Below are 21284 nucleotides of genomic sequence, written 5' to 3'. Positions count from 1 at the left end.
TATTTTGCTAATTTTCCATAAAAATTATGATGTGTACGTAATATATTTTTTATTCCTTTTTTTTTTGTTTTGAAAAATCGTGTTAAAATTAATTTTTTCAAAATAGCAATTTAACTAAGGAAAATAAGTAAAATCGAACTCAAAAATTATTTTAAATTTACATATTTTACTTAAATTCTTGAGAATTTGTAAATTTCTTAAGAGCGAGGTAAGGTGTTTTGATTTCTCTATCCTTGGCTAAAATGGATGGTATAAGGATTATATAGAAAGATTTGTGTTTTATTCATATATTTTTTACATATATTGTGCCTGAACATGGCTATATTACATTGCTCAATTTTGGCTACATTTTGCCTGCTCTAATATGCCCAGAGAGTTTTTTGTTTGCGAAAAGGGGTGAAGTGTAACCAAAACTGAAAAATATCGTATACGGATTTATGTTTTGTTTTTTTTTTTCGGTTTTTTCTGTTGGTTTTGCATGCGGTCATGCCCAGTGAAGCCCCCATTTATGCGCAAATAAATAAATAAATATATATACATATATAAGCGCAGTTATTTCTTACCGTTGGCCGCTGATCTCTCTGCTGCTGCTTGGTGGCCTCTGTTAAAGTTAAAGACTCTGCCACAAAGAGACACACACACACACACATACAGTGGAGATGGGGGAACGAAGAGGTAGTAGTGGGGGAGGAGCAGAAGCAGGGGCAGGGACAGTTGGTGGTAGAGGCCAGAAGTCTCTTCTCTTGTCTCGTGTGGGGGCTCTTCACAAAAATTTTGCGCTTCTCACCTTCGGGGCTAACAACAACAACAACAACAGCAATAAACCATCATAATAATAGCAAAATATGGGAAATCATTTAAATCAACACCGACGTAGCGTATACCCTAAGCGATCAAGAGAAACAACAAGAAAAAAACAAAAATTGATCATATCGTATTCAAAATTAATTTCTCAAAATTTGCATATTTCATTTCAGTGAGATTGTCGTTCTGAGATAAGATTATAATTATTAAATTAAATTAAAGACGCTTTGAATTTGTTTTTCTTACCAAAATATAATAGGGAAGTGGTCAAGTCAACTCCTATAACAAGCAATCAAACCAAATGAAATCTTCCAAAAGAAGAAACAACAATATATTCCCAAGTGAATCCCTATTTAACGAGCTTCATCCATAAAGAATGGGTTAGAATCTAAAACTTTTTTCATTGACTTAAAACTGAAAACATTTTAATTGGTCAAATTTTCGACTGCAAACGTTTTGAAGTTAATCCTTGTTTAATCCAAAACTTTTCTGCGATTTTGTCATAGATCTTTAAATTGATTCTCTTTCTTTCTCGAATTCTTCACTATTAGCAAACAAAATGCAAACAATTCCACCAAAGCCAAAAACTATTTGAGAATGCGTACTAAACCCAAATAGATATTTTGCTGACATTGTGTAAGATCGAAGTTAGTAATGAGAAAGAGAGAGAGAAGGTACAGGTGTCCGACTGACGACTCTTGCCGTAGAAGTTACCTTAAAAAGTGTTTAAGTTTGTTCGTTTAACCTATTTACTATTTAGAACCTTTTTGACTAAAATTGGCAACAATTTCTTGCATTTCTTGATCTACAACTTCTTCAAGAGTGAACAAACAGCTGACTTTAAGGGATTGGTAATTTTCCAGGGTTACGAAATAAATTATACAGTTATAGTTTCTGAATGCCCCTCTATTTAAAACAAAAAGGGTTTTAGACATCTGGAACAGTGTGCACTGTATAAGTCCTAAATCAGTTTCAAACATTAAAAAACCTGTATTGGGTCTTTCTCTATGAGTGGTCTTTCTCCTTCTAACGGGGGAAGAAGTGTAGGTGATTTCCCCTTCTCAGAGAGCTTCTAGAACTAGAGTCCTGAGGCCCTTGAGGTTTGTCTTTGGCAGTAGAGGCACCTACCAACCTAAGGCTTCCACTTGCCTTGGTTCTTTTTAACTATGGCCAAGGCAATAAGAACTTGGAAATTCATTTTCAAATTCAACAAGAGGTTAGGAATCAATCAATGATCCAAATTATGACTAAAAAACCCAGATACTACCCTTTACTCAACTTTATACATTAACTTTTAGTTAGAGTATGCAACAAGAAACACAGAATCTTTTTTTTTTGTCGTTCTTCTGTTTTTCTGTTTGTAAATTGCGCGGGCAGCTAAGTGACTGAGGAAAGGAAGTAGCCAGTTGCTGCTATTGTTTGTTATTGTTGCTGCGGTTGTCTTTGGTGGCTTCTGCTTTTGGTCAGAGGCAACAACAACATGTTTTTGGCTTTCCGCACCACAGTTCAACTCATTAGCCAGTTATCATCATCTAATAAAGCAAACACACGCAGCACTCGCACCACTGAATGGTGGGATGATGATGTTGGTGGTGGTCAGCGAGGTGACTCTCCTCTCTCTCTCTCTCTTTGTCTCTCTCTCTATTTTACTCGAGGGACTTCTGGAAAACAAAAAAACACTTGCTCATTGTAGTGGTTGTTGTTGCTGCCGTCTGTGATAATTAAGCGAATGGAGAGTCTATTAATTTCATACGCCCCTCTTTAAAAACAGCAACAAAAAAAAGGTCAAGTAGAGGCAGAGTTCTCTTTCGTGTGGTAGGGGAGGAGGACAAGGGGACTACCTAATGAGTTTTGTACTGTGCTTAGTAGGTGAAGTTGTTCCCTCCATTTGCATGCAACATTTAGAGAAAAGCAAAGATATATCTATCTCTCAGTGGGGGAACGGGGCAAACATGCGTGCTGCAAAAATATCTTTGAAGTTTTTGCTTTTAATTAAAAGATACTACAAAATGGACATATGCATGCATGTACACATGCAAGAGGTGGGGGATGGGGCTCCATGTTGTGTGTGTGTGTGTGTGGGTCTGTGAGGGGGTGGGGTTAAGGAGTCGGTGATCTCAGCAAAGAACTAGAAAGAGAAATGTATATTAATTACACTAAAATGCAAACAAACTTTGTGTCTAATTCCACAATTTTCTATCGACTTGGGCAAAAAGTTTTAACAATGTCTGATTGGAAATGTCAATTGATAAGCTAATGTCTTTGTCTCTCTCTCTCTCTCCCTAAAATACTAACTAATCTTTGGGTCCAAGATACAACGTTTTGTTCAGTTTATATTTTTTCGACTAAACTCCCGCTTTTATTTATGCATATTTGTAGTTCAACTGATAAAATAAACCACTAAAATTGTTAATTTGGCACGTGCTAAATTATTGTGATTAGCTATTTTAATTTAATCACTTTAAACAGACCAAAATCTATTAAATTGTGTGACATTTTCTTTTTTGGACCATGTCTTTGCATTAAATGTATAATTATTGCTTGTCTTTTTAGTAAGATTTAGCAATTGATCATCAAAAGGACATATTAGATACTGAGTCTCAATATAGTTGACATCTCAACCACATTGAGAAGTTTTCAGGTGTTTAAATGATTTAGTAAAAAATGTATACAACAGTTAATAAAGACAAAGGGCAAAAAAGATGTCAATTTGAGCAAACACATAAGATTATCTTTTTTAAATGAATTTCGATATCAAATCTCAAGAAACTATCAAGGGAAACTGGTGAAAAGACATTGCAAACTTCTTCAAAATCTAAACTGAAAGCTTCGAGAGTAAAAATTGATTTCATGCTGTTGACTTAATTGTTATTTCTTTGTTTTTTTTTTTTGTTGTCCAAAAAGAATAGTTTTTAATCAAGCCCTTTTTGCCTGATTTGCAATCATCACTTGTCCATAAAAAGTAAAGAGCAAAAGTCCCACAGTTTTGTTGCCAAAAAAAAAACAAAGTCTTGGGGCCTTGGACCTTGCCATTTTTGGACGCAAGCAAATCGAACTGAAACTGGAACTGGCCTAGAACACACCATCACATCACATCACATGGTGTAGAGTCTTGGGACGCTTGAGCCTCAAGTCTGAGTTATGGCCATGTAAAGTAAGTTGGCTGTCTATTTTAGCCACGATTGACACAAGCTGCTGCACGAGTTGAGTTCCGTTCGCCGTTGTTGGAAGCAACTCGGAAGTTGTCGCTGCTGCTGTCAAGGCAATGGGCACAGATGGGCATGCCACATCAATCATTGAGAGCACACACACACACACATGTGAGTGTGGTGTGTGAGTTGACTTCATGTACTCGAAACGGTATGTGTCTCCCATTGCGAGTGATGTCCTCTAATTGATTACATTGTTGGTTATTCGTTGGTTGCTAAGTTCGTTTCAAAACTAATCCGCAAAGACCTTAAGCTCGCTGCCAAGTGGCATTTGCAACCGTCTTTCTGACTGACTTGGACTTGGCAATAGATAATTTTTATACCCTTGCAAAAATGGTATATTCATTTTGGTCAGAAGTGTGTAACGCACATCTCCGACCAAGACAAAGTATATATATTCTTGATCAGCACGACGAGACGAGTTCAAACAGCCATGTCCGCCCGTCCGTCTGGATCGACAGGATCTCCTCCTAGACCGTAAGAGCTACAGAGCTGAAATTTTGCATGTAAGCTTTTATTTACTGCACAGTTTATATATCTCGGATATGTATATTAGCCGGATCAGACCACTATATCATATAGCTCCCATACGATCGTCAAAGTCACGAACAGTGATTTTTCTCAAAAACTTCGTTATTTTCTGAGATATTATTGAGTTTATTATACCTTTAAATGACTGTGCCAAATTTGATCAAGATCGGGTGACTATATCATATAGCTCACATAGGAACGATCGGTCGAAAACAGTGACTTTAATCAATAACTTCTTTATTTGATATGATATGCTAAGATGGTAGGCCGCTCTTTCGCAAAACATATTTAGATAAATCGTTTTTCCACTTTGATGGCTTTAGGTAAGGAAAGAGTAACTTGCAAGAGTATACAAACTTTGACACGGTCGAAGTTAGCCCCTGGTTTTATTTATTTATTTTGTATTTTTGGATATATCATGCCCCATGCCATTGACATTGTTTATTAAACATTTCACAATGGATAGATATATAAATAAATAATTTTAATTATTGTTCTTTTTCCTACTGAATCGATGATCTCATTTTTCAATTGAACAACACATTGTTTTTTTTGTTGTTGTTTATTGCATGCATAATAAATAATAGTCTAGTCTCTCTAGAGATCGAGTGGATTGATGTGTGTGTGTGTGTAGTGGAAGGTGGAGAGGGAGGGGCGTGGTTAGACAGATAAATTCGCATGTAATTATTCATGGATAATAAAAGAACTTGTCGGATGAATGCGTGACTTCTGATCGTGTGTGTGTATGGATGGAAGAAGAATATAAATCCTGAAAAATGTGGAATATCTATGACTTGATACAGGGTGCCAAATCAATTATATTAAAAAAAATAATTGTCCATCTTAATTAATTTAAGTGGTAGATAAAGATTTGTACTATTTGCTGAAAGGATTTGTTCTCAAAGGTCTTCTCAGGTGGCTAAAAAAAAGGTGGACTGTCTGATCATATACGAATCCTTTTTAAGTCCTTTCTGTGATCTCGTTGTCTAAACATAAATGATTCCTTTGTAGGGAGAAAATGTTACCCTAGTCACGACTCCTCATGATGAGTCGAATAAATATCATAACTTCTTTTAATCAGTTTTGACTCTTATTAGTGTCATAGTTTTAATTATACACGGCGATAGCCTTACTTGTTGTTATTGAAGATACTTTCTATAAATCTGATTTTGAGTACATGGATGACTAATTTTTGTTGTCTCTTATTTTCTTGTCTTGTCTTCAAGTATGAAAATAATCATATTATTTGTTCAACAAGACTGCTCTAAATATACTCATGAAGGTAATTTCTGATAAAAGCAATCTTTGAAATGCTAGGTGGAATGTTTCTAGATTGATATTAATACAACTTTTAGGTTAAAACCATACAATAAAACCCTTTGTAATTCGCATAGATTAATCCTTAAAAAATATGTCAAAGTGAACCATTAAAATAAACAGAATATTTAAAAGTTTTCACTGACATTTTATACGATTACGAAACAATTCAACCGACGCACAGTGGCTGATTCCGGTGAAGTTACTGGCAAAAATCTTTTGAACCAAACCAGATATCGATTGGAAACTTAAAATTTATATTTCTAATACTTCAAAAAAGTTTTTAGGGTCAAACTTAATTCGGGCGTGGTCAAAAAAAGCGGCAAATTAATGTTCAAACACAGAAAGTTTCGTATTTTTATACAATTTTTATAGTTTTAAAGTTCGATAAAAACATTTTGTCATAATATGATAATAAGTAAACAAAAACCAATTTTAAATTAAAAAATAAATATTTTACTTAGTGTTATTTTACCGAGCTTAAAAATACATATATGTACTACCGAGATAATAAGCTTTTTCAAAAAGATCGATGATTCCGTTGAAATAAATTGAAATATTTTATGTGTTTTTTAAAAAAATCAGTTTAAATGGTACTAATCGCAGGGTTTGTCGTTAATCTTTACTTAACTAGTGGGTCAAATTAGAAAAAGTAAAAAATCTCAAGCCGATTGTTTATTTTTTCAAAAATCATCTTTAATATTCACAGATTTTTTAACTAAAATCAATTTTAGATGCAAGTACCGCACTGTAATTTTAAGAACTAAATTAAAATTTAAAAAAAAGTTTTATTTAACACTAAAACTTAACTTGATTTAAAGATATTCGTCTTCAAAGTTGACTATATAAACTGCTTTATTGCTTCCTTTAAATTTTTTTTTAATTATTTAAAAAAAATATTTTTTTAAAATGAAGTTTGCGGGAAATTTTTTAATAATTTCTTAATTGAAATATATTAAAAATTATGTGAAACGGAAAAACTTGAAATTTTATACAAGTTTTTTCAAAATCAGCCACTGTAAGTTTCGTTATAATTATTGAGTTTAAGTTGTGATCATGTTTGTTTTAGTAGAGAAACATGCAGTTGGAATTGGCCAGATCAGAGTGGTTATTAGTTAAAACTTAAAAAAAGGGGTGGATAAGCGTAGATTTCTAGTTTCTAGTCAATCTACATTTAATAAATTAATTAGTTATGTGTTTTATAGCTTATGAGCTAACTACTTTAATCCTAAGAATATTTGTTGGTTTTCATACACATACATACATACATATGTATGTGTATGTATATACATATATACATTTCTTGATAAATGATTAGTCTAACGAGACCTTGAATAATATATGTACTTGAACTAATAAGTTTCTATAACATTTATCAAAATGACCTAAATGTTTCATTTTATTAAGTTTCCTTTATGCTGACTTCAGTTATCAACATTTCAACATTGTTGGTGTAGTTTATTTTAGATTATTTTTAACCGTGAATCATGTGGCTTATCAGAATAATCTATTGCAGACATTCTAAGCATAAAAAAAACAAACACGAATTTTCATTCTCCCTCTCCCTCTCTCTCTCTCTCTCTTGCTGTCTGTCTCTGTTGAACAAAGTGTTTTCTAATTTGTTTTAATTCTTCAACTCCTCGCCTCGAGAATAATTAAATATTGCTACAAACTGACAGGCACTTCCGGCCTGGCCCAAAGCTTTCAGCTGGAGGAACTGGGCTCTTTTGCAAGCGTTTGAAAATGTCGTTACAATGTACCAAAAAAAAACAAAAATTGTTATTTCAAATTCTCAATACAATATAAAGGAACAGGAAAGCAGCTGCAGCGCGTGCCTGAGTCTCTGCCGCTGTCAATCAATTAACACGGGTTCGACCATTAAAAAATGAGCAAAAAACAAAAAATAAGAAGAAAAATTTCCATAGAAACAATAAATAAGATGCATTGCAGACGCTCCCTTCCGCTCTCTCTCTCTCTCTCTCTCTCTCACTCTCTCTCCATCTCGCTTTGAAATATTAATGTTGTAAAATTAAAAAACCATAAAAGAAAAGTGAAAAATTAGTTGTACATTGACCCACATATTGTCTCCTCCTTCTACTTAAGTGAGAGAGATAGAGATAGAGAGAGAGAGAAGTGTTTGGCTTTTCATCGCCGTGGCTGAGTAGTTGCGCCTCTGCCCCCTCTATGTAGCTTCTTCCCCCACCATTTGCTTCCTACTTGGCTTGCATGCCCCAATTGCGGGTGCCAAGAAAATGCGTTGTTGCTTAATTTCCTTCCCTCTATTCAGACCCCTTACCTCCGCGCCCACTCCCCTCACTCCATGAATAAGAAACCCCCCCTCCCACACTCTTCATCTTGGCTTGCCTTTTCATGGCTATCATTAGAGTGCACTCTCACTCTCTCTCTCTTTCTCTCTCACTCTCCGCCTATCTCTTTCTATCTGTTTGTTAAATATTTAAATGAAATTTTGTTCAAAAATTAAAAGCACGTAAATTCGACAGCTGTTCACTCGCTTTCCATATGTGTAAGTGTAGGCGCAGCAGCAGCAGCAAAGTGTCTTACGATTTATATATGCATATATATATATTGTATATATTTCGTTTTATACCCTAGGCTAGACCTGAGTTTCAAGTTCAGTTAGTAACTTTTTCAACAACTTATTGAAAAACACAAGAACTAATCGAATTTCGATACATATTAACAATACCAAATATGTATTTATGACATTTTATTAGGTTTAATAAACTGTCGAATAATCGTCGAATTAATCGAAGAGTATCAAAATTAATCGGCCAAACGAAAGCACATTTCGATCAAGGCATTTACTGGACTTATTTCGATTGTTTGTAATGGATAAATGATTCCCATACCTAAGAATGTAGAATCTGTCAACGAAATATCCCGAAATCTCGATGTTTTGTATTTCATATATCATTGTGTGGGATATTCCCTTCCCCCTCTTACCACAAAAACTACATATGCATATCTTCTTTCCCCTGCGTGCGTGCCTTAATGAGAGATTGGCTTGATGCAATTGTTAATATGTTTCAATTTCTGCTGAGTTACCCGCTTAAAAATTCATAAATTCATATGCACATTATAGTTTTTTTTATAACAAAAACAACGATATGGTTCATTTTTTTCACACGTTTTGGATAGTCTTTAGTTTCTTTGCTTCATTTTTGACCTCTCTGTGATTAATGATTGGAAGTTTGTCGTTTGTTCTTAAGCAAATAGAGATTTTTCCTTGGGTTTTATCATAGCATTTGATGATGAATGACAGTAAATGGTTATAGATCTCTAAAGACATTTAAATACAATTCATTTCGAGTTAATTAGTTTGAAGCAATTTTCGTTTGTTTTTATAATACTTCTGTTTAAGAAGTGTATCATTTTAGGTTTAATGTAAAAAATAATTCAAATTACATATTAATAATTTCGGCGTAATTAGCTCGTTTACCTTACATGTTGTTATAAAAGAGAACTGTGTAAGTTGCTTTCTTTTTGTACTTTTCTCTTGTTTTAAGAGTAAGTGTAAGACTTTTTTCTTCTTGGTGTTAGCGATGATACATATGTACATTAAGGATAGTCAAACGATAAACAATGAGCGAAAATTTGGCCAAAAAAGGACTATTAGTTAAGAAAGTCTTAGACTCCCTAAAAATGGTCAAAAAGAAAAGTTTGTGGCGGCTAATGCGAGATTATAGGGTATCTTAAAATCGGTGACTCTCTGTAAAGTTTTCTTTTTTTGAGGGTTATTATTTGTGTGTTGATCTTCGAGTTATGTTCCAATGACTTTGTCTTGCTCATCGCATCGCATCGCAACGCATCACTCTCGAAATTGACCTTAGCTTGTTTGTGCAGCTTAAAGTTGTCGTTGTTGGTTTTGTTGTTGTTGTTGCTGTTGACTCGCCAACGTCAATGTACGACGCAGCCATCGGCAACATTTGCGCCGACGCCAATGGAATGATTGGTGACCCAATGTTTTTTTTTTTGGTTGTATCGTCGTCGCAGCGGCGCCGTTGAACGCATTCAGTTAAACGCCCACAATATATATGTAGATATATATATATATATATATGTATAATATTTTTTAATGCTGTTTATGTTCAATTCCATTCATCGACAAAAAGGCAAAAAACGTTGAAAACGAAAACATGCAAATTGAAAGCGAATTGAAATCGGTTTTTGTTTTTGGTTTTTTTTGTTTCTTTACTTGTGAGACGAAGCCAAGTCAAAGTAGTAACTTGACCAGGCCAGCTCGGGCCAGGGAACTAGCTGGTCAAGCAAGCAACCAACTAACCAACCAGAAGATAGCCATTTATATGTGCCATTAATCGATTGTCAGAGGCGACGACGGACAACGGCAACGTCGTCATAGCCATTGGACGCGGACTGTGTTGTTGTTGTGGTTATTGTTGTTGTACGATAACCAGTTGTTGCTTGTTGTTTGATTCCCTCTTCATGTAAAGTGGGGACCATTGATTAACATAGGCAACATGAGACACTATTCCTCTTAATGCTTATCACACAGATAACCACCGATTCCGATAAGATAGAAAACAATTAGCTCTTTCTATTCCATTCGAAACATTGTGCAAAATATATACATACATACAGTAGAATCCGGTTATAACGACGCTCAAGGGACCGACGATTTTTGTCGGTATATCCGGAAGACGTACTAACCGGAGGCCCTTTCATATAAATTTGTATTGGGACCAACCAATCACTCATCGAACTTTAGTCGCTATAACCGGACGGACGTTATAACCAGATTCTATTCTGTATATATATTTTCTACTAAAATTGTATATCATTCATTTGTCTACTCAATTGCCAATCTATTAAAAACTGTTAACCCATTTTGGACCGGGCTGATTTTAAGTTGCAAAATTATATTTTTTAAAGAATAAAACATTCTGCCTGTTTTAGTTTGGGATGAAACTGGTTCAAAAAATGGATTTGAAGGTTTATTCAATGGAATTTTTGTCGAACTAACTATATACTTCCCTTTGATTGAAATATAGTCAAATAAAATACAGAATCTTTAAAAACATACAAAACTTGCTGTTCGCAAAGTCGAACAGTGGTCCAAAATGGGTTAAACTACTCCCCGAGTAGGGGGGGGTAGAACAGGCAGTGAAGTTCAAAATTGATAAAAGATTTCTAGTACTGACTATCTTCGAAAATCTTTTACATGTACAGTCGATAGAACATACGATATAGGCAGGACAATATAATCTCAAGATTCCTTAGATTGAACAAATTGACTAAAACTATAAAAAGTCGCGCCTTGCATGAATTTTGATAGTTAATTTTGCTCGGTTCATGGTTAAATTATAGATAGAAGTAGTCCCTAAACCCATGTGAACTATTGCCAAAAAGAATGCTATTAAAATATCACTCGATCGAAATAATATATAATATAAATTTGCAACGATCAATGGATTAGAATCTAAAGGTTGATTTTGTGTGTGTTCCGATTTTAATTCATAACAGATTTCTGCTATATAACAGCCATTAATTGTTAGCCAGCTTTCAGAAGTGGCTAATTAACTTTGGTTTTTGTGATAAGTCTAAAATTACCTTTAGATCATTTGGTCAGCTCACAAACTTAAGATTGAATCTAACAAAAAGTTTTTTTTTTGGGCATTTCTAATTTTTGACACCTCCTACTACTTTTACAACAAATTTTCGTGACTGTGACTTTTACAACAAAAATTTTTTTTGAGCCAAACTTAAGCAAGAAATGTTAATCAGTATTTTTTGTAACCTTCTTGGGTTTCAAAAATGTTTAAAAAAATATTATTATCACATAAAATTGATATTCATTGTGATATATGCAAATTAAACACAAAAATATTAACATAATTATTGAAAATACATTAAATTAAATGTTAATTAATCAATATACAAATGATTGACTTTGAATATATGGGGAAAAATACATACATACATATAAAGGTAGTAAAAAATTGTTAGTATATATGTCTAAGCTTAAAAATGTTGATCTATTTTTATAATCTTTCCACTGGATTGACTTTTTGTAGAACAACAACAAAATCAATATTCAATTCCCTTTTTGCCACCTGACTGAATGTGAGCAAATTTTGCCAGCAAGCTGTGGATGGGTTAAAAAATATTTATTAATAACAATAATACAAGGATATACAAAATTCGTTGAAAACTGCTGGCAGAAAGAAAACAACAAAATCGAGCAGAAATTTTTAATTGCACTTTGTTGTTGTTGTTGTTGTTATTGCATTTAATAGTTGCTCGTATTAGTTTCTGTTTAGTGGAAGCTGCTTAGAGAGTTGCCTTAGCGGATTATATTACCGTCTTGGGGACTGGCCACCATCAGCAACAACCATAACACCATTATCGCCATCGTCGTCATCATCGTAGTGGTTGTGGGAGTGAGGGAGGGGTGACGAGGCGGCTAACATAGACATTTATATCACTGGCTGTCAGTTGAACCCACCTTCTTCCACCAACACCACCACCACCGCCGACATCTCTTTTTTCTATCTCTTCTCTGGAGAGTGTCAAGCGGGGCCAACATCATTTGCACTTGTATGAAAATTGAGTTACCGTTAATTGCCCAGCGTCTAGGAGTAACCCCCTCAAAAAAAAAAAAAAAACAACAACAACATAAACCTCCTGGGGGCATGAACTATAGCGAATCTCTTTCTCTATCTTTCTCTCTCCCTCTCTTTCTCTCCACTGCACTTTAATTGCGACACCCAATTAACAAACTCTGCCTGTCCTCCTCTCCTCCCCATTCTCAATCTTATACGACATACGTAACAAATTGGTGCACAACCAAATTCAATTGAGTTTGGGGCACAAAAATGTATTTCGTGTTTGTCATATTAACATGTAAAACATATCGAAAACGAAAGAAAATTTTTACAAAAATAATAATAATAAACTAAGCCAACAAGCGCCCCCACAACGTTGCACTAAGAAAACAAAAAAAACACAGAGAGCAGAGATTGTACCACCTCTCCACCTCCTCCGTCTCCTTCGCTTCCTCCGTTTTTGTCATGGCCGTCGCTCTAAAAATAGAGTTTAACAAACTGTAAAAGTATTCCACCACATACAAAGACACGACGCAGCGGCAGCCAAGAGCACTCACACACACACACACACACACAAGCACTCACCCATTTGGGGGATGACGCGCGTTGATGCAACACACACACACACACATCGAGAGCTAGAAAGAGCGAGAGCCTCCTCCACATCCTCCACATCCGCATATATATGCATCTGATTCTGTTCCCATTTTCGCATACTGCGAAAAAAAAAGGAAAGGAAAAACAAATCTCCGTGTATAGGCATGCCAGGAAAATCTCAACACAGTGACGAAAGGCGTCATTGTCCTCTCACCCTAAATGAGGCGACTGGCTGACTGACTGACTAACTGACTGAATGACGACTGAAAGTTCGTTCGCTTGTTCGTCCAACGTTTTCCCCAGGCTCTTGGGCTTGAGCCCAGAGCCCAGAGCCCTGAACATTTGTTTTTCGCTTCTTGAGCGGGTGCGACAGGTTCCCCTCCCTCCTAACTCGAACCACCCAGCCACCCATCGTATTCATTTGTGATGATACGATGTCCCATGTAAAAGGGTATAATAACTTTGGCATTTAGCATGAAAAGTTAATTAAATTTAACAAAGTGAGGAAAACTTTCATTAGGGCTAACTTGATTATTTACATATTTAGATAGGAAATTGCATTCTCAAGTGAAACATAGGTAACAAACACACACACACACACAGATTTTATAATTATTTTTTCCATTACTTACTTTGCAATTCTTTTAAAGTGTAAACAAATTCGTTGATAGTGCAACAAATTTATCAATTTGTAATTGATATACCTAGAGCAGAATTTGTAATCAATGTCAATGATTAATCGTTGCTATTGTTATTATTTTTCAATAGAAAAAGCATGGAATTTATAATCTAATTGGTATATATCAGTTTCAATTTAAAACACAAGTGCATTTCCTTCCTAAAAAATTGAAAAAAGTAAAGTTAAATTAAGAAACAGACACAGAAATAATATTTCTTTATAAAGATGTGCAAAGATTTTATAATTTCATAATTTGTGAATTATTTTGATAGTATTTTGAAGACTAAATAAGTTGTATAAATTTCAATTTAAATTTTAAAACTTGGATAAGGACAAAAAATGATGTTGTAAGCTTTGTCTAGCTAGCCCTTTTGCATTGGCATTTCGTTTGTAATTCGCAACTAGTTTAAGCACTGAAAATATTGTATAGCCATGCCAATTGTAGGGACTTCAGCAAACTCTAATGATGGCTCTTTAGATGGTCGGAAAGAATTATACTAATAACCTGAAATTGATTTTGATCTATCAAAGGTTTGAGGTAGTTTATAGGATTCATTCGAATTCGGAACATTTATAAAGTATCTTTGTATGAATTAAGAAAAAGAGTATACGAAATAGTATATACTCTATTTTATTTGGTAGAGTTTTTTGTCTAATGTGACAAGGACTGAGTTGTTGCCCTCCATCTCAACATCTCTCTGTCTCTCTCAGTGTATGTCTCTCCCCTTTTCCCATTAGCAACTCCATGTCCATCTCCATTTGCATCTTCAACTGCTAGAATGTTCCTCATCATGTTCTCCCTTGGATATGTCGGGGAGTGTATACATATGTATATGTATTCGGATGGAGTGCTCTTTAGCGTTTGCTGACTTTTTCGCCACAAAGCGAATGGAAATATTTTTGCATACAGCAAACAGCAGCTGCTCCAATTTGACAAAATGTTTTTCCAACATATTTCGTGTGGTTTTTCGCTATGCAATTTGATTTCTATTTATTTAACAATTTTAATTATTTATTTCACATAATTAGCCGCTTAAGAGAGAGAGGGACATGTAGAAATTTAGATATAAATCAGTTTTCTATATAGTTCTTTTGTATATTCTCTAGATTAATATATGTAAATTTCATGATAGAGGGCAATGCACACGCCCCGCTAATAACTTGTCATCATTTTGGTCTCTACTCCCCTTCTCGCACGCCCCTCTCCTACATCCCCCCGCACCCTATTGTCCCAATATTGTGACAGGCAAGAGGAAAATCTTTTGTTGCCTTTGCGCTTAATTCATCTCGAGCATCATCATCATCATCTCAAAGTTGGTCGTTGGCTTTATTTGTTGTTGTTGGTTGTCATCTTTATGATTGTTGCTGCTGGTGCTGCTGCTGCTGCTGCACTATCTTCATTTCCATTTCCATTTCTCGAGTCCATTCCGATGATGATGATAAAGATAAAGACGAAGATGATAATGTGGCATGGGTTTTCTTTTTGTTTACACTTCAGATTTCTACTTGTTGTTCAGTTTTTAGTTCATTGTGGTGTTGGTGTGTTTGGTTTGGTTTTGTTTGTTTGTTCTCTAGTTTGAGGGGGGGCGCCAAATCATCTCGCCCATACTCTCTCCTCCCTCTTTTCACTCATTCTCTTGCTCCCCTTTCTTGCAACTAGTTCAACAATTTGTCTGTTAGTGTCCTGCTAGCAAAAGTTGCATTTTTGATGCGCTTCATTGTCGTTTGACCCATTTTATGGGGCGTGGTAGCTCCCACACTTCAACACCCCCTTCCCACCGAAAGTCTGCCTACTAAAATATTAATGCCTGAGAAGCCTATTCAAAGTTTTGAACTTCTTTCGACTTCTTTCACACAATAAAAAAAAAAAAAAAAAACTGCACACGAACAAGTTAAGAGTGTAGGAGTGAGAAGGGGGAAGGGTGAGTGAGTAAGTGTGGAGGCGTGGCTAGTCACAATTGCAGTTTGCAATTACCCGACTATCGTTGTTGTTGTTGATTATTAAATACTTGTATGCAGTTGTTGTTGTTGCTGTTGTTGTATTTGAAAAGCGCGCACAAGAATTGAAGTCGCATTGCTCTCTGGGGTAACCTCAGACCAAATGGAGAACGGGGAGGGACAGCCGGCTGCTAGACCTTTGTGCTTTGTGCTTTGGCTTTGTTTGGGTGGTTGGTTGAAGTTGGGTTTCCATGCTGAAGTTGGAGAATGGAATGAATTGCATAGCATGCCATGCAACGGGGCCATAGAAAGTGCCGAGACACACTCTATGGAGGGAGGAGTTGGAGTTGCAGTTGGAGACGGAGACGGAGTTGGCGGAGACATATCGAGCAACAATATATACACAAAAAGCAGCAACTTGAGCACGCATCACACACAAAAAAAAAAAAAAAAAAAATAGCTTCGTTGGTGGGGAGGAGGCAGGGATATCAATTTTCTGGGTCTCTTACCCGCTCGCTCTCACCCTCTAATCATGGGTAACAAGGCATATGGGCATTGGGTATATATATATACGTGTGTGTGTGTGTGTGGTTACATTTGAAAACTGGAACTAAGCCCAAGCCTGGGAAATTGTGTGTGCCCTTTTACACCAAATGGTTGTTAATAATAATAAGTAAATTATGTCAATTGACAGTCAACGGCGGGAAAGTTAATGATGAAAAAACTAAAAAAAAAAGGTGTTTAATTCTTCTCTTTTGTTATTTGTATAGTTTTCATATGTAATTTGCGATTTGCAATACGTAATTATTGGAAATTAATTAAACTTTTTTTCCCACGAAACTATTTGGGCCTACATATGACAAAGTTAACTAAACATACCAAAAAGAGAATGCATAGATTTAATTTTTAAAACATTCAAATTCAACTAAATTAGACTCAAAGCATGTTTATCCCGAAAATGTTATTTCAAAACCACAAATAGCCAAGAAATAATTCGTTTTAAAACTTTGCAATAAAATCCAATCAACTTTGTATATAGAAGTGAACAACGCATACAAAGAATCATCTCTGACCATGCAAAGTATATAAATTTTCGATCAGCACAATGAAAATAGATCATATAGTCTGTTCGGAGGTCTGGATCAATGCTAACTCCTCCTAAACTGCACCGCAGTGAATTGTATATCTCGCACTGGGGAGAGGATCGCACCACTATATCATATAGCTTCCATGATCAGTGGAGAACGGCGACTTTTTTCTAAAACTTTGTTAGTTTATAAGCAATTGTTCTAAAAACTGATATTTTCTTATTAACGGATTTACCGAATTTCATCAAGATCGGATGACTATATCGTATGGCTCCTATAGTACCGATCGTTCAGCGTAAGAATAGATTCATGATCAGCGACTTTTCAAAAGATTTATGGATTATCTTTAAAAGCTGAAAATTACTAAAATTAAAATAAAGTTAAAAAAATGTATTTTTGTTCATATAAATTATCTAGTTTATTAAACTTAAAATACTAATAATATAAAACAACTAAAACTTGCTTAATGATGAAACGGGACCACAATGATAATAATTTATATTAACAAAAATACGATTTTTTGTAACTTTAATTTTATTTCAGTAATTTTGAGTTTTTAAAGAATACAATCCACAAAACTTTTGAAAGGCCGCTTCTGTTTTACAGTTTTCAAATTCATATCGGCCATAATACTAGCCCCTCGTGAATTTGTTTATTATCCGAAAATTTAATTAAATTAAACTGTATTGTATTAAACTATAGGATATAGTTGTAAACTATCAACTATATAACTAACTATATTTTACAAGCATTGGCAACTAAGGCCTTCGGTTTAGACGAAAACTACATCCATACACTAGCCTAGGATTCGAACCCGGATCCTCGTTGTTCAGTTGACTAAATGACTAGGCCACTTAGACAACTCATCTACCGAGGACTGCTAAATTAAACTAATAAATCGAAATGCTTGACTCAAGACATTTAAATAATTTTATATACCATTTAAGACTTGTCCGCTTAGGATGATTTTATTTATGGTGTTGGATTTCTTGCAGTGTATTTGTGTAAATTCTATGTTGGCAATGCCTTAAAAATCTCTTCCTCTCTATTTTTTGCTCTCTTTCTTCTCTCACATTTTGCTCCCCTTGTGAATTTCAAAATAAGGGTAGCTTGGCTCACAATGTCTGCTGTGTCTTTTTTTTTTTGTGATTTCACGTTTTTTGCACTTCTTGAGAGTGGGGAGAACAAGAGAGAGAGAGAGGGGGGGTGGAGGGGTGCACATTCCTCGAGCTTGGCTTTTCTTTCGTTTGCTTATTGAACGGCATTTTTGGAGTTTTGTTTTTGTGGCCTGATATAGAAGCAAATGCCGCAAAGGATAACCACCCCCTTGCTTATGCTTACTTTCTCTCTTTTTGTCGCTGTCGCTCTCTTTGCTTGAATCGCTCTCATTTTCCCCTGTAGCTCTGGCTCTCTCTCTCTCTCGCTCTTTGTTTAACGGAAATTGTTGTTAATAGTCAGTTGGTCCACCCATTCTGAATGATTTTATGAGGTTTAATGGCAGCGCCATAAAACAATTTTTACTTTACAACAGTTTTGCTCAGTGTGAATAATTAAACTTAGTGGCCCAAGGATCGGGGGAGCTAAATCAGTTGTCCTGATGAGGAATGAATATAAATAATATATTTAAAAATGCATTTGTTGTTGTGAATTGTTATTTTTGCAAATGTAAAATGCTAAATTACAACCAACCACCAAAAGGAGATTGAGAAAAACAACCCGCACGAGACATCTGTCACACAAGGGTTTCGTTAGAGCACTCTCTCTCTCTTTCCCTTTCTCTCTCTCTCAATCTCTCTGTCTCTGTTTCTCTATGGAGCCGCCTTTGGACGACGACGCCTTTAGTTATGTTATCCAGTCAGTTCTCCATTCAGTCAGCTAGCCGAACGTTAGTTTTTCGCAGACGCTTTTCCGCCTAGAAGCATTCCGAACACTCCTAGACATATACATATAAAAGTATCTATTATATATACATATATAGATATAGTTCATATAGTTACCCTAAAAGAAGGAAAAAAACTGAAATTAAACAAGAATTTTGAGAGCAATAGATTACGGAAATTTTATACGTGATATAGATATATACATACATATATACTTATGTACATATATGTGAATCGAAGTTAAATTCGTGTCGGTATTTCGGTGTCTCAGTGTTACTGCTTTTAGCATCTGAAAATCCTTTTGTTAATTTTTTTTATTGGTTGTTTTTGGTGTTTTTTTTTTTGTTTGTTTGGCCCCCCTCGCCTCGTTGCGGCCGCCTGTGTATGTATGCGTTTGTCTGCCTTCTTCGTCGCTGTCGTCGTCACCACCCCCGGCGACATCGTCGTCGCCCTCCCCAGCCTCATACTCCTACTCTGCTGATGCTAGCCTGCTCTTAATAATACACATATGTGCAAGATTTTTTTCCCTTCCATATACATACATACATATATGTATATATATACACACACACACGCACACGCTTACGCATATATGAACGATTATAACTATATATTATATATATAGAGAGAGAGCGCGCAAATTATTAAAAGAAAAGAAGAAGAAAAAAACATAAATAAATTTTTTCGGCTCGCCGTTTAATAGCTTCAAAGTGAATTTTTTTTTTGTTTTTTTTGTTGTTGTTGTGTCTATTGATTTTTCATCACGTCCGACCATCACCACCACCACCACCACCAACATCGCCACCGCCACCACCCTCACCCAATCAATTTGGTGCCAAAGTGTTGTAAACCGTCCAAACAAAAACAACAAAAAATAAAGAAGAAATGTATAAAACTAGAACCTAGTTCCAAACACACAAAAGAAAAGAAAAACTGCTACCAACTAACCAAGCAAACAAACAAACTAACTAACTAACCAACCAACCAACCAACCAACCAACCAGCAACATAGTCAACGATTCCGTTTCATTGGACATTGCCTTAACTAACTATTTACCCGTATACATAATTGAAGAGGAGGATAGTGCAGGAGGAAGAGGAATTAGGAAAAGGGATAGAGAAAGCAGGATATCCTATATCCAGAACCAGAACAAAAGCACAACGTTTCTATTGAAGCAGAATGAGCAGCTATACGGCCGCTCAGTACTACAAGACCACCAATATGATTACCTCTAATGAAATCTACTGGTAAGTTTCCATTTCCCACATAGTCCTGCTTACCCTTACCGCCCCCTCAAACAAACCCCTTAACTATTTCCAATTATCCTTGCTGTTGTATGACTTCTTTTTGGTTGTTGTTGTGTTATTTTCTTGGTGTTTTTTTTTTTTGCGCTGGAGAGCGACCATTAGCACCCACTCGTCGCTAATGTGAAGAGTTCAAGGTTCGTTTTTCGGTTAGATGAAGCTGGAGGGCATTTATGACGCAATTGCTATGCTTTTGAATGATGCTGCTGCTGCGAGAAGGAGAGAGAAAGAGAGAGTAAGGAGAAAAATGAAAAAAAAGAGCACAAAATCAATAACATCCTTCTATAAGTCTTCTTTTTTCGTTTCGTTATTTCGCCCATTTTTTATATCCCCTCACTCACTCATCCTTAGCGATCAATAAAGTGCACTTTAAATAGCTGCTGCCCACGATTTAAATACCCTGTAATCCATTGGAATTGCAAAGGTATATGCAAATAGTTTAAATTGAACAATGCTCACTTTTGTTTACTTCGAAATTGATTAAAGAAATACAGTTTAGGGTAAAATTTTTGGCTAAAGTTTGTCATTAGTTCCTGACTTGAAGTGCCGGTCTAAAAGGGCATCTCAAAGTCGACCTATCGATTTAACAAATGAACGTTTAACTCCTGCCTTTAGTTAGCCCACACACGATGTGAGGAAATCACATAACCAAATCCCGTTCATATTCAAAGCCAGCTTGTGATACCAACAACAGCAACAACAACAACAAAAACAAAAGGTTATAAGCCGCCTTTTTACGCCCACGCAGTGGCCCTGTGTGTGTGTGTGTGTTTGCTCCATACCCGCACCACAGTTCATTTTTCATATCTCTTTTGCATCAACAGAGAGTTTTCAATTTGTTTTTAAACAATGTGCACATAATATTCAAGGGCGTAGTCAGGATATACATATTCAAAAGGGCCACAGCAAGTATATAATACCATCTCTCTTTCCCTCTCTATCTCTCTGGGGAATCCAATCGCTACGCCCTTGCAAACGTTTCATAAATTTTACATAATCTTATTCGAAAAAAGTATGCAATGTGGTCACAAACAAAGCCAAAAAGTATGCAGCATAATTTCTACTATACACGATATGTAGATAGAATGTGGATCTTAAAAGAGGGCTGTAGAAAATGTGGAACTAAATGAATTTGAATGCATTCGAGTGAAATGTATTTCTTGTTATTGTTATCTATTTCTTATATTTGTTGATATGGATTAATCAAAGGGCCACGTTGTGGTATATACATATATTTTGTAATTGGTTAAACTTTTTGTAGAAGGAAAATTGGCTAAACGTCTTCATTAATTAGAGAGGAAAACAATATTTTCATTCAGCTGCGAACATTTTTGTGGGGTCTTTAATAATTT

At 35.4% G+C, this 21284-nt stretch overlaps 1 protein-coding gene across 2 annotated transcripts in view; it reads left to right on the top strand.

The window, feature by feature from the left end:
* LOC6645365 (IQ motif and SEC7 domain-containing protein 3) overlaps positions 1–21284 on the top strand; it is a 46407-nt gene that overhangs the window by 1951 nt on the left and 23172 nt on the right. Inside the window, exon 1 of one of the 2 annotated variants that reach the window (XM_023177532.2) lies at positions 19609–19875. The exons of the other annotated variant lie outside the window; for it this stretch is intronic. Within the exon in view, the coding sequence (XP_023033300.1) occupies positions 19808–19875 (68 nt within the window). The 5' untranslated portion in view covers positions 19609–19807. Of the gene's footprint in view, positions 1–19608; positions 19876–21284 lie in introns of those variants that run through there. 2 annotated transcript variants of the gene reach the window in all.

Source organism: Drosophila willistoni (genome assembly GCF_018902025.1).
Source record: "Drosophila willistoni isolate 14030-0811.24 chromosome XR unlocalized genomic scaffold, UCI_dwil_1.1 Seg143, whole genome shotgun sequence".
In the NCBI taxonomy this organism is placed as follows: Eukaryota; Metazoa; Arthropoda; class Insecta; order Diptera; family Drosophilidae; genus Drosophila; species Drosophila willistoni.
Note: the sequence above shows the minus strand (reverse complement) of the source record. Positions and strands in the feature narration are given on the sequence as shown.